Raw genomic sequence first — 13,037 nt, 5'->3', positions numbered from 1 at the left:
TATCCCAAAAATCATTTGTCAAAGTCTACTCTACACCTAGCGCTGGCGATTTCATTTTTCACAGGTATAAAATGCATGATTTTAACAACTGACTGGCGCTAGGTCTAGAGTAGACTTTGACAAAAGATTTTTTGGATAAAATATCTTTGGCCTTATGTGTTTAAATTGAAATATGCAGAAGAGCTGAAAACCTGCACATTACTGAGATATTGTTAAAACCGCCGTGCTACCGTTATCTGTTGATATTTTACATGCCTGGCGCTAGGTCGCCAGTAGAGATAGAGAGCTGAAATTTTGTACATATATTTCTAGGCCCCTAAAGTAACTTTTTAGGTTAGCAGAAGATTGAAATTCGAAAAAGGGTATTTTCATGAAAAGATCTAGTGTGCATCTGAGTCCTAACTTAAGAGAATCAGGGCTACAACAACAACCAATATAGTTATATCCGGGGTGCTAATTGAGAAAAAAATGTTTCTCCGTTAGCTTATATTAAGGAAAAACGGACGAACATTTTGTAAACTGTAGAGTAGCTTCAATACAGTAAATTTATCCCTCGTTGTATTTCCTTTTATTAATTCATTAAATAAATAAAAATAAATAATTTCATTTAAATTATCACAATAAATATAATTACAATTAATACTATTTAGGACAATGAGACAAAAGTAAAACATAAAAACATTAAAAGTATGGCTCCGAATCTGAAATTTTACACAGGTTTCTGAGCAGGGGCGTGTAGGAGGTGCGTGATGTGAACCAGAAAGTTTTAATATCCCCCCTTAAGCTAAAATCGAGTTATCTTTTACTTTACTTTACAGAAATTCTAATCACATATATTTTTAAAATATTTTTTTTCTTCAAAAGCTCGAATTAAATTCACTTACATAATTTAAAAATAAGAAATATGAATAGTTAGATAAATAAATTGATATATATTTTTATAAATACAATCTAATTCCTTGCATTGAAAATTTACTAAAATTAAAGCTAAATCAATATTGTATTTTCATTAATTCAAACATATTTCTTATGATAAAAGACTTTTATGAGAAAATAACTTTCATTGCAGTATATTCCAATTTTTATATAATTGTCATTTAATAAAAATGTAATTCTTAAATCATATGCTCAAAAGCCTAAATTTATACTTTTTTCGGTCAAAAAATGTATATTTAAGTAAATTAGTTAAATGTTTTGCTTATGTCAAAAAAATGTAAGGACACTTTAAATTTACCATGAAAAAGGACGTCCAAGCATTTGATTTTGAGGAGGGGAAAAATAAGAGGTTTCAACTTGGTTTGAGGGGGAATCTCTTGTATTTTTTTTATTTCTTTGTGGGGGGGGGGGGGGTAAAATTAGGAATTCAAAGTTTGAGAGGGGGGTGAACACACTTATAACCCCTTATAACATATAACCTTGGACGTCTATGACTATGAATATGATTTTTTTAAAGAAAATTTTTCAATTTCAAATAAATTCAACTAGAGGATGATTTTCATAGTTTGTATTCATAATAAGATGCGCCTGCTCCCGGAATATTGGATTCTTCAAAATATCATCTATGGATTTGAATGTGTATGGCCCCTCTGTCTCATCTGAAATAAAAAAATGTTTAGTTTCAATATGGCTTCGAAACCGATTAATATCCGCTGGATTTGAACCGGTGTTCAGCCATACTGAAAAATTATTTATAGCATCGGATAGATTACAGACATTTTTCCTCGGATATTAAAATGAAGATAATAAAAATACCCGTTTTGTTAGCCCGGACCCTAATGGATTAAAACCCAACAAAATAGATTTTCATCTTTTGATTTTTTTTGAAGGGGGTTAAATTCAGTAACAATTTTGTTTATTTAAAAAGAAAAAGTAAAAAATAAATGGGTAGAACCATATCGATTCAGCGGTTAGCGAGATCCTTCATTACAAACAAACAAATGGACAAACAGAGATCCTGTTACTTTATTAAAGGAAAGATATAACTTTACCTTCAGGAAAATTGACATTTTGAGATAAAGATTGTTTGTCAGCACCGGAAGCTCCTATTGACTCCCATACAAAATCTACGGAAAAAGGTTAATATATTTAATAAGCTAAGGGGCGTCGTAGCTCAGTGATAACGCACTGAGTTACGGTGATAAGAGTTCGAGTTCTAGTCCCCATGTGGCAACTCAAATTTCTCAGTTGAATACATTCACGCAACTTCCCCTGATTGTGTAAGAAGGGAATTATTGAGTAAGTTTGGATGCTCAATAGTCACGTACATAATATTAGTACTACCCTTATCCCAAGCTCCTCTGCGGTGAGCGTCATTCATTACAGTGACTTAATTTGGGACACCTGCCATACATGAGATAGCGGGTCAAGTCAAAATGTGCTTGAACGTGGAGCTTGATAGCCCTAGTGGTTATACAAAAGTGTCTCACCCTAAGAAACTATGTTTAATCAATCAATCAATTAATAAGCTATGCTTTCCCTGTTGATTTATATTTGGATTTAAAAAACTATTTAACAAGGTTGACAACATCCATAAGTAGCGAAGCACAGAATTTATTATGAAATTGACAAATGAAATATGAATTATAGATCAGATTATATGTTATCATAACAAAGAAAGAAAGAGAGATAATATTTTTTAAAAACGTAGCTAGATTTTTATTGCTGCACTACTCTTGGATAAAATTTTCCTTCTATTATTACCTTTAATAATCTGAACTTGATTTTCAACCGAATTATATTGATAATCTTGGCTGCTAGTTGTTTCTTCAGTGTTAGAAGCATCACCAGTATATTCTATACTATTATACTCTACACCTTCATCGAGAAATATAGATCATATAACGGTTATGATTTATCAGACAGAAAAATTATTAAGGAACGGATATGCGGAAAGTGTCATGTGTGAAGTCATAAAAATACTTCTAAAAAGGGAGGATGAGAGGAGAAGTGGGAAAGAAAATCAAAAAAAGATTTTTATGACGTCACACATGACACTTTCCGCATATCCTTAAAATAGAAATCGCCTGGCAAAGCAGCTATATGAAACATTTCAAACATATTTTTTATGAAGAACATTGATCCTGACTCCAACCTGAAGCAGTTTAAAATACCTGTAAAAAAATGATGTCATACAATACAAATGACCAATAGAAAAAATACATGTATACTGGCCTTTCATTGGTCATTTGTTATGCATGACGTATTTTTTTATAGGAACTATAAGCTGCTCCTCGAATCTGACACATAAGCCTGACAACTAGTGGATGCAGTTACCTGGATTTTGTTGAGTATATGGATCATAGACACCTATACTTTCTGAAACTGGAAAAGAAATGCTTCCTGAAATAAAAACATATATGTTGTTAGTCTCCATAATTTACTTTGTCTGTCTGTCTGTATGTCTGTGTGTGCTTACTTGATCACCAAACTCACCCTCCAACAGGAAGGGGACAAAGTGTCTCAAAAATCAGCCCTGTGAAGTCATAAAAATAGGGGAGATAAAAGGAGAAGTTGGAAAGAAAACCTCTAAAAAGAGAGGTGGATAATCCCTCATTTTTATGACGTCAAATGGCTGATTTTTAAGACACTTTGTCCCCTTCCCTTTACTTCCCTTTAAGTACCATTTTTTAATAAAAGTTCGTTTGTCTTTATGGTGGAGATTCAATGTGATGGAAAACGGATGATAAAGTGTTAATTTTTTGTGTCGATTCCTATTCATTAATAGGAGGGAGCAATTGGGTTTGGGCTCTTGAAAGGTGTATGTACAGACACCTGAAGCAGGCCCTAGAAACACAATACTGAGGATCAAGGCAAATAATATGTTTACCTGAATTTTGGTTCAGATTTCCAGTTATGATGTCACCTTCAAAGACACAGAAAAAATATATAAAATAATTGTTGCTTTCACATGTGCTTGTTAAGCACTGAAAAAATGTCTAACCCCTGTGAAAAGCTTAGCCTAACCCTGCCGGTTCTATACTTTCAGGAAACTAGAAAAATAACTTTGGGGAAAAAATATTCCTTCCTCCCCATGATAGTGATCATAAATAAGACATTTCCCCCACAGCGTTACGTTAGGTACTAGCGGCTTCGCCCCTAGCCTCTAGGGGCTTTGCCCCAAGATGTAATTAAAAAAAAGTTCTGGTGCTGCCAATTTATGTAAAGCAACTGCCTCAAAACTATTTTTTATGGAGGGGGGGGGGGGTTCATTTTGGGGGGTTGGGGGTGTCCCACCCCCCAAGAAAATAGCTTAAAACCACCACAGGACCAAAAAGTATATTCCCTGAAGAGCAAAGCCCAATCGGTTCAGCGGTTACTGAGATCTTAAGCTTCAGAAGGACAGACAGATGGACAAACGGGCAGACAGATGGACAAACGGACAGACAGATGGACAAACGGACAGACAGACTGACAGACATCAAGCTACTTTGTATTTTAGATATTCGCTGTTAATAATTAACCTGAGGGGTGTCCATACGTATCTTGCTCATTTACCACAGGTTCAGAATAATCTGAAGAAAACAAAAACAACGACAATTATGTCCATAAGTAATGCAGTAACAAGAAACTTGCCATAAAGTCTTAAAATCAGGGCTCGGAGACCGCGCGTCAGCCGCGTGAAATCCTCAGTTAAATCGCCATGTTATAACTTAAAATACAGCTGGATGACTAAACCTGTTCTTTACAAGAAAATCTATCTTTTCAGAATTTATATGTACGGTAACGGGTTCAAATTTGAGGCTTATACGCAGTTGCCGAGCCCTGCTTTAAACATTTCCATTTTAGCATTTAACCAAGGTTGCATAACTATTATGTTTATAAAAAATGTTTAGCAATACTGACTACTCTTGCTAAGAACCTTTGTTTACATCTGAATTAAAATTATTTATTTAATATGTCAAAGATCACAGTCACCTCTCTTACTTATTGCGAAAATCCTAATTATAAGGATCTCGCTATCCACTGAACCGATACGGTTGTCCTTTACAGTGAAGCTTCCCATAGATCCTGGGCAGTTTTTAAAAAATATTTTGGAAAAGAGTACCACCTTTGTTCCAAATGAAATTGCCTTTTTCGATATTTTTGGTTAACAGCTGATCTAAACGTAGATTAAAAGTTGCCACTATAAGCCTCTAGGGGCCTAGCCGCTAATCCTTATACTAAAGTAACAGGATGTATGTCTATTGTTTGTCTGTGTGTCTGTATCGAAGGATCTCGCTAACCGCTGAACCGATCGGGTTCTCCTTAGCAGGGTAGCTTCTCATAGGTCCCGGGAAGGTTTATAACTATTTTTTTAGGAGTGGGACACCCCCAACCCACCCAAAATGAAAAATACACCCCCCCCCCAAAAAAAAAAAATTTCCACCCCCCAAAATATTTTTTTAACTTTTTCTTTTAAAATCTAAAATAAGAAATTGGGTTATCAAATTCGACTCCCTCCTCCTCAAGTGCCCCTAGAGGCCTCTAGGGTCCTAGCCGCTATTGTAAAATATAGCATTACCTATTTCTGTAATAATATCAGCTACGGGTGAACCATATGTTTCTAAAAAACAAACAAGGATGACAACATTGATAAGTAGCAAAGCCCAAAAATCATGAATTTATTGGAAAAAATCCCGAAAACTTCACATTTATTTTTATATCTTTGATTTATATTATGTAGCATAAATGACAGACCGAAAGAAAAATTAAATTGCATTTAGAACTGGTAGAGGCGTAATTTTCTGTAATAAATACCATTCGAGAAAATCAAATATGGACTGACTTACTGACGGACGGGCGGACAAAGTGAATTACCATGTAGCCTCGCTTCTAAAAAGAACCTAAATGTCTATAACCAACTCAAAGATATTTTTGGAATTCACACAAATACCCAAACCAAAAAAAATAGTGTAGTTTACCCAATGATCTTAAGGGTTACGATTGTTACATATACCCAATGATGATAAACAAAATTATACCTACTTGGAAAAACTAGTTTGGAACCAATCAATCAAAGTTCAAGTTCAAAGTTCAGGTTGTTGATGCAACAAATAAGATATCATGGTTATAATACTTTGAGTAAAAGTGTGATTTACAGTCCAATGTTCCCTTCTCAAGGATTTTACCTGTTTCTGTAACGGCTTCATTAATTGCTGGCGCAATTGGGGATCCATAACTTTCTAAAAAGTATATAATTGATAAAAAAGATCAATAAAGGTACAAGCAGTAACCGAGATCTTTAGGTACAAACACATAGACAGACAGATGTTTAGACACCTTATCTCTTTTTATTTAAAGATTTATATACCTAAGTAATAGATGTGTAAGTATATTCTAAATAAGTACCTCCCCCAAATAGCAAGAGCAATTTAGCAGACGAAATTAATTTGATTAAACTTTGATATTAGTAACTTATGTGTTTATTTTTTTATTGTTTTGGTTATTTTTTCTTAATTACCAGCAAATAATCTATATCCAATGAGATTTTGTCAGTTTTAAAAGACCAATAAGTATTTTTTTTATCATTTTAGTACACATTTTGTTTGTTGTTTTCTTGTATGGATCTGACAATATGATTCCAATTATATTTGCGACGCTTTTGGCCCATATTTAAAGACATAATTAAAAGTCGGCATAGGGTCCACGAGGTTGGGTCATACATTAATTTATCACCTCCCCCTCTATTGTTCTACTTTAATCAAGAAACTTGTAATTTTACTTTTCCATGCTATCAGCTGATTTTCAAAGAGTCAAAACAAAATTGGGACCAGGTCTTTGATTTAAAGGGACATTCACATATTTCTTTTGCCCCCTTTATTCTATTACGTTAATACCTGAATCTTGTACAATTTCATACAGGGCAGGGGCTTCTGGAGAACCATAACTTTCTAAAGAAATAAATATTTTTTTTGTTTATTTAACAAATGTTACTTAAATTATCTTAAACGGTGGATCAGGTTTTAAGCTATTTTATACGGGCTTTGGTCACCCAATTTTACAACAAAAGTAGTCAAAAAATACGGTTTTAGTGATGAAATTTTTTTATCTATTATTTCAAATGTGAGGGGTCATCGGACTGTAAATTATAATGGTACGCAAAATTTTCTTGTTCGTTGGCATAAAAACTTAAACTTAGCACTATTCTTAAATCATGATTGGTTGAATCTAACTTGCACCGTCAAAAATTTTATCCTATCAATTAAATAGTAGCCGAGAAAATTGCATTTACGGACGTACTGAAGGATAGACCGACAGATAAAAAACGTGAATTATAGAGTAGCATCGCTACTTATAATAAAATTATACCTGAATCAGTGTATTCATATGAACCAACAGGTGACCCATAAGTTTCTAAAAAGTAGATCTTATCTTTTTTTTCAGTAGATTTCAATAACCCCCATAAATACCATTACTTCTTGGTTTTTACCACAATTTGCTTCACCAAAATATTAATTTAACGTCTCCTCTCTTTCTTATTAAAAAAACAGGTTAATTTACCTTACCCCCCCCCCCAAAAAAAAAAAGAGCTTAAAAGATTGGGTCCTTTAGCTTGTGCCCTAATAACTTAACATTTTGTTTAAAAATTAAGTAAAAAAACAAATTATGGGAGGAGATGACCCTGAAGGAAGGCATCAATAATTTTATATTTCTAGATGAAAAATAAAAACATTTATTGCCAACCTGTTTGAGGAGTTATTTGATTTATTGGAGGCGCTGCAGGTGAACCATAAGTTTCTGAATTTTAATAAATGAATTTTAACAAGGACAATTATATCCACAAGAAAATGAATAAATTTAACATCGAGCAAAAATAATCCTATTATGTATTACGCTTTTTGTCTGTAGCGAAGGATCTAATGGTTTTCCGGTAGAATGTATCTTCTTTGAGGTACAGGGAAGGTTTTTAAATATTTTGGGGAAGGGTATCTCCACCCAGAGAATTATAGGGACCTAACTGCTAGTAGAGTTTAAAAAATCAGCAAAGAAGGTGTATCAACTTTTTTGCTTTTTATTTAAGATAGCTAGCCGGTTCTTTCAGTAAGTAGTAGATGTAAAATTTTTCATAGAATTCAGATATGCAATCGGTTTTTTTGTAGACCTCTTATTTTTTAAGTAATTTAAGTTTAAAAAAAAAATAATTAAGTCGGTTTTAAGGTACTAAAACGCAACAAAATAAAAGAAGAAAATGGCCAGTATGAACAAAAATAGTAAGATCTTTAATTTGACACCTTACTTTTAAAATTCTGTTGAGTAATTATTGAAAAAATCTATTTTTTTAACCTCGGTTTAATAAAAACTTTAGACCTAAATATTTTCTCAAACAGACATAAAAAATATGGGTTCATATATACCTTTAGAATCAGAAAAATATTACGAATCTATTCTAAGCAAAATTGAAAAAGTTTTATAAAACTATAATAAAAAAAATAAGTTTATTTTAAGAATCATAATTTTCGGCTTTAAAGGGTTAGCTTGAACCAAACCTGAACAAAACCTAAACAAAAGACAATGCAATGTAGCAGATATTTTTTAAACACAAGAAACAATAATGTATTTTTAACTGCATTGTTTTTAAGTTTATAAACAGACTGATGCATATTTGTTCATAATTTTTCATTCTTTACATGTTCTTTAATATCACTATATTTATTGTAGTATCTATTGTATATATTGTATGAACGTTCTCTTTTTTTTCTGGCAACTCTATAGGTTAATTTTATAGGTTAAGCTTCCCGATTCGTCAATTTTTGCGATTTGTGATTGGCTAGTTTAGTAGTTACAATTCTTAAAATAAACTTTTTATTTTTTCTATTTTTTATTACAATTTTTTTAAACTTTTTCAATTTTGCTTAGAATGGATTCATATTATTTTTCTCATTCTAATGGTATATATGAACCCATATTTTTTATGTCTGTATGAGAAAATATTTAGGTTTAATGTTTTGATTAAACCGAGGTTAAAAAAATAGATTTTTTCAACAATTACTCAACAGAATTTTAAAAGTAAGGTGTCAAATTAAAGATCTTACTATTTTTGTTCATACTGGCTATTTTCTTCTTTTATTTTGTTGCGTTTTAGTACCTTAAAACCGACCAAATTTTATTATAGCACATTTTCTGTTGAAATTTTGTGTGTGTGTGTTAGAAGAGTTCTTTCCAGTATGGCTTCGAATCCGATTAATATTCGCTGGATTCTAACATCAGTTCTTAGCCATGTTGAAAAATCTTGTATATCATCGTTTAACAAATAATTTCCCACGAATATTGAAATAAAATCATAAAATCTATACCTAATCCTATAATGTTTCACTTTACTATCAACGAAAAGCTGTCAATAATACGAGGCACTAAATAACCATTTTTGCTTTCAAACTGAAAAAAGCTACGTTTCTAAAAAAAACAAGAATTTACCCAAATCTGAATGTGGATCACTGATGACGGGGGCAGCGGGGGCTCCATAAGTCTCTAAAAATTAATAAAGAATACTTGGATATATTGAGAGGAGAAAATTTGTCGTCAATTTTAGTTGCTAATATGGACCATATTTATTGGTTAGTTCGATTATCCAGTAAGAGGGTAGGGGGTAAAGATAATTGATTTGGTGGGGGGGGGGGGGGAGGGGGGGGATGGTATTGTTATTTCAGCCAGTAACGAGTACCACATTATTAGAGTACATGAAAATCTGGTGCAGCATCCAAGTAATTATAAAATATAAATAGATTTTTTAAAAGTAAAGAATAGTTATTTCTCGTATCGTATTATAAACGGCTTTCCGCGGATGTAGAATGTACAATTATAAGATTAAAACTAGTTTTTTTAGCCCCGTGGTGCCGAAGGCACCGGCTAAAAAAACTAGTTTTAATCTTATAATTGTACATTTCTAAATTCGTAGAAAACTGGATATAATACGATGCTAGACATAGTTTTTTCGTATGGATGAGAACCGGTTCCTATCCACCGGATTCGAATGAATACGAGAAAGACAATTACGTTGTAAAGAAGATTTTTTTCTTTAAAAAAGAATAATAGTTATTTCTAACAAAACTGGTTCTAATCCCATGATTTTTCCTTTTACTATCAACGGAAAGCTGTCAATAATACGAGGCATTAAATAACCATTTATGATTTCAAACTGAAAAAAACTACGTTATAAAAAAAAACAAGAATTTACCCAAATCTGAATGTTGATCACTGATGACAGGGGCAGCAGGGGCTCCATAAGTCTCTAAAAATAGATAAAGGATACATGGATGTATTGACAGGAGAAAATTTGTCGTCAATTTCAGTTGCTAATATGGAACTTATTTATAGTAAGAGAGGAGCGGATTTGGGTAAAGTGGGTTAGGGCTCTTATTATTATTTCAGCCAGCAACGAGTACCACTTTATTAGAGTACATGAAAATCTGGTGCAGCATCCAAGTAATTATAAATCGATTTCTTTAAAAGTAAATGAAGGCAATTGCGTTCTAAAGAAGATTTCTTGAAAAAAAAAAGATTAATAAGGTAGGGAATTAAACTAATGAATATGTAATAAAAAAGGACATTATAATCATTAGCAAAGAAGCAAACACAATTAAGAAGAAAAGTAGATTATATTACAGAAGAAAATTAACTTTTTTATGCTTTAAAAATGATTGAATTGGATGACAGGTTAACAAAGTTAAACTAAATCTAAAAACAAGTATGATAACTCTCATAAACATTTCAAATCATATTTAATTATAGAATGAAAAAGATGATCGATTATATAATCATTGTATTAGAAACTTGTGACTTATAAACAAGCTTCGCTATAAAAAATAAAGAGAATCACGCAACCTTGTATAATCTAAAAAGTGGTAACACACACACACACAGAGACAAACTTGTTGGAGACTACTATTTTTAAACGAAGCTTTTCTATAATTAGGGTCGGTTCGTCCGTCACAGTTAGCTCTTTTCGTTAATTTAAACAGCTTAGAATTGTCCTATCGATTCCAAACTTTGCATGATGATTCCTGTAGTAGTTAGGTACAATTTAGAAAGCGTAGCAACTCTATAATCAATACCAGAATGTCCGTACGTCCATTTGAAACATGTGGATTTTTAACTTTTTTGACAACAAATTTTTGTATGTTAAAATTACTCGATTCTTCTGATTTTTTAAAAACTGATTCCTATTCCAACAAGGTACAATGTTATAAGCGAAGCATCTCTATAAACAAGTTACAAAAATGTAAGTATGTCCTTAAACAGTATCATCTATTTATGCAGTTTTTCAACAAATTTTCTTACAATATTGTTTGTACTGATGCATTTAATATTATGCTAATTCAGTTCTGACAATCTACAAGTGTTAATGTTCGTTTGTCCTTCCATTTCAGAGCTTCGCTTTTATTGATGTTGTCATCCTTGTTAAAGTGTCAAAAATTACGAGAAAGCATTAACAAAATTTGAATTGGTGAAAGAAGTGAAAACCATATGCCATAATAAATAATACCTATATCTTGAATGATGGGAGCGGCAGGTGAACCATAAGTATCAATATCATTTACTATTGTTTCTAAAATTAAACTTTACATTAGATTAAATATAAAATCAAATTATATATTGCAATTTAGTGCAGAAAAGGTGGATTGTCTGTTTAGGAACATGTTTAAACTTCCATTTGAATTTAAAAGATATAATATGAAGATTTTACTAAGGCTTAAATGTCGCTGACTATCCCCTCTTTTTAATTTATTTGAGGAGGTTCCAGTGCTCGATTGGGATGCTGTGAGTATTGGTGCAAAAAATATGACGTAACAAAAAAAATTAGCCAATGAAAGGCCGTTATTGACCAATGGTAAAATTTATAGTGGCCTCTCATTGGTTAATTTTTTTGTTACGTCATATTTTTTGCACCAATACTCACAGCATCCTCGATTGGCACATTGAGGGTTTACACCAGCAAAACTCAGACTCTAAGTTAAAATTAGAATAACCAGTTTCGCATAAGCCTTAAATTTTATCTGTTGTTAACTTCCAGCTGAATTATAAAGTTACTAGCGACTGTGCCCCTAGCATCTAGGGGATTCTTTACATAAAGGGTTATACATGGGGCAAAAAATAGCCTTAAACCAACTGACGGGTTAAATCTAAAATTAAAATAGCCTAAAATCATCCTTTGACATATAAGAAGCTTCACTCTAAAGGAAAATCATATCGGTTCAGTGGTTCACGAGATCCTTTGCTACAGACAAAAAAAGCTTGCTACTTTATATAATAGGATAATATGACGATTTCACGAAATCTAACACGTCGCTGACGCGTAGCTGCCGAGCCCTGATTTAACGGCTTTGAAAAAAAACTTGTACTTGCCTGATGAATATTGTGGTTGATTGTATGCCTGTTGTTCATAAAATCCTTCATCTTCCAGCAAATTATCATAATTGTAATCTAAACCAATGGATATATTGACAGGGGAAAATTTGTAGTCAATTGAGGTTGCTAATTCAGACCTCATTTATTGGCCAATGTGTTCATCGAGTAGAAGTGGGGCATGGGGTAAAGGGGGTTTATTGATAGTATTTAATCATTTAATCATTACCAAAAAGTATGTACGTCCATTAAAAAAAGGTTGATTTTTGTATGATATAGTTATCCCATTCATCTGATTTTTGAAATATCTCCAGGTCAGAGAAGAATAGGAAATTGTAGACCCACATAAAATTTTTTTTGAGGGGGTGGGAGATTTTTTTCTGCGTGGGTGGCGGTATCCTCCCCTATAGCATTGATAAACCTTCTCTGGAAAAGCTTCAATGTTAACCTTAATTCAGTGCTTAAGCTGTACAGATAAACAGATGGATAAAAAGAAAGGATATAAAAGGATATAATCAAAGAATTTAGTATTGACATCAAATATTTATTGAGCAAATATGGCGAAGAAAAGAAAAAAAACACTTGCTCTTATTATGACGATAATTTACTTAAAAGTAGAATAAATAAAGGTCCTAGGACAAACACAGGAGTCACAAATGCCGGAGTGGACACTTAACATAACCTAACCTAATTAAAACAAGCAAACATGTTTTTTA

The 13,037-nt window shown here is 32.4% G+C and overlaps 1 protein-coding gene across 1 annotated transcript in view; it reads right to left on the bottom strand.

Moving 5' to 3' along the window:
- Window positions 1-1,456: 1,456 nt before the first annotated feature.
- Window positions 1,457-13,037, bottom strand: part of LOC145333347 (uncharacterized) — a 111,535-nt gene continuing 99,954 nt past the window's right edge. The window contains exons 13-27 of the mRNA XM_080178465.1: window positions 12,322-12,399; window positions 11,462-11,524; window positions 10,154-10,207; window positions 9,394-9,447; window positions 7,663-7,716; window positions 7,288-7,332; window positions 6,816-6,869; window positions 6,108-6,161; window positions 5,501-5,542; window positions 4,461-4,511; window positions 3,827-3,862; window positions 3,274-3,339; window positions 2,701-2,814; window positions 1,989-2,063; window positions 1,457-1,595 (exon numbers count right to left, since the gene is read on the bottom strand). Coding sequence (XP_080034591.1) covers window positions 1,468-1,595; window positions 1,989-2,063; window positions 2,701-2,814; window positions 3,274-3,339; window positions 3,827-3,862; window positions 4,461-4,511; window positions 5,501-5,542; window positions 6,108-6,161; window positions 6,816-6,869; window positions 7,288-7,332; window positions 7,663-7,716; window positions 9,394-9,447; window positions 10,154-10,207; window positions 11,462-11,524; window positions 12,322-12,399 — 968 coding nt within the window. The 3' untranslated portion in view covers window positions 1,457-1,467. The remainder of the gene's footprint in view (window positions 1,596-1,988; window positions 2,064-2,700; window positions 2,815-3,273; window positions 3,340-3,826; window positions 3,863-4,460; window positions 4,512-5,500; window positions 5,543-6,107; window positions 6,162-6,815; window positions 6,870-7,287; window positions 7,333-7,662; window positions 7,717-9,393; window positions 9,448-10,153; window positions 10,208-11,461; window positions 11,525-12,321; window positions 12,400-13,037) is intronic.

Source organism: Acartia tonsa, chromosome 12 (assembly GCF_053477335.1).
Source record: "Acartia tonsa isolate MP-2025a chromosome 12, ASM5347733v1, whole genome shotgun sequence".
Classification (NCBI taxonomy): domain Eukaryota; kingdom Metazoa; phylum Arthropoda; class Copepoda; order Calanoida; family Acartiidae; genus Acartia; species Acartia tonsa.
Note: the sequence above shows the minus strand (reverse complement) of the source record. Positions and strands in the feature narration are given on the sequence as shown.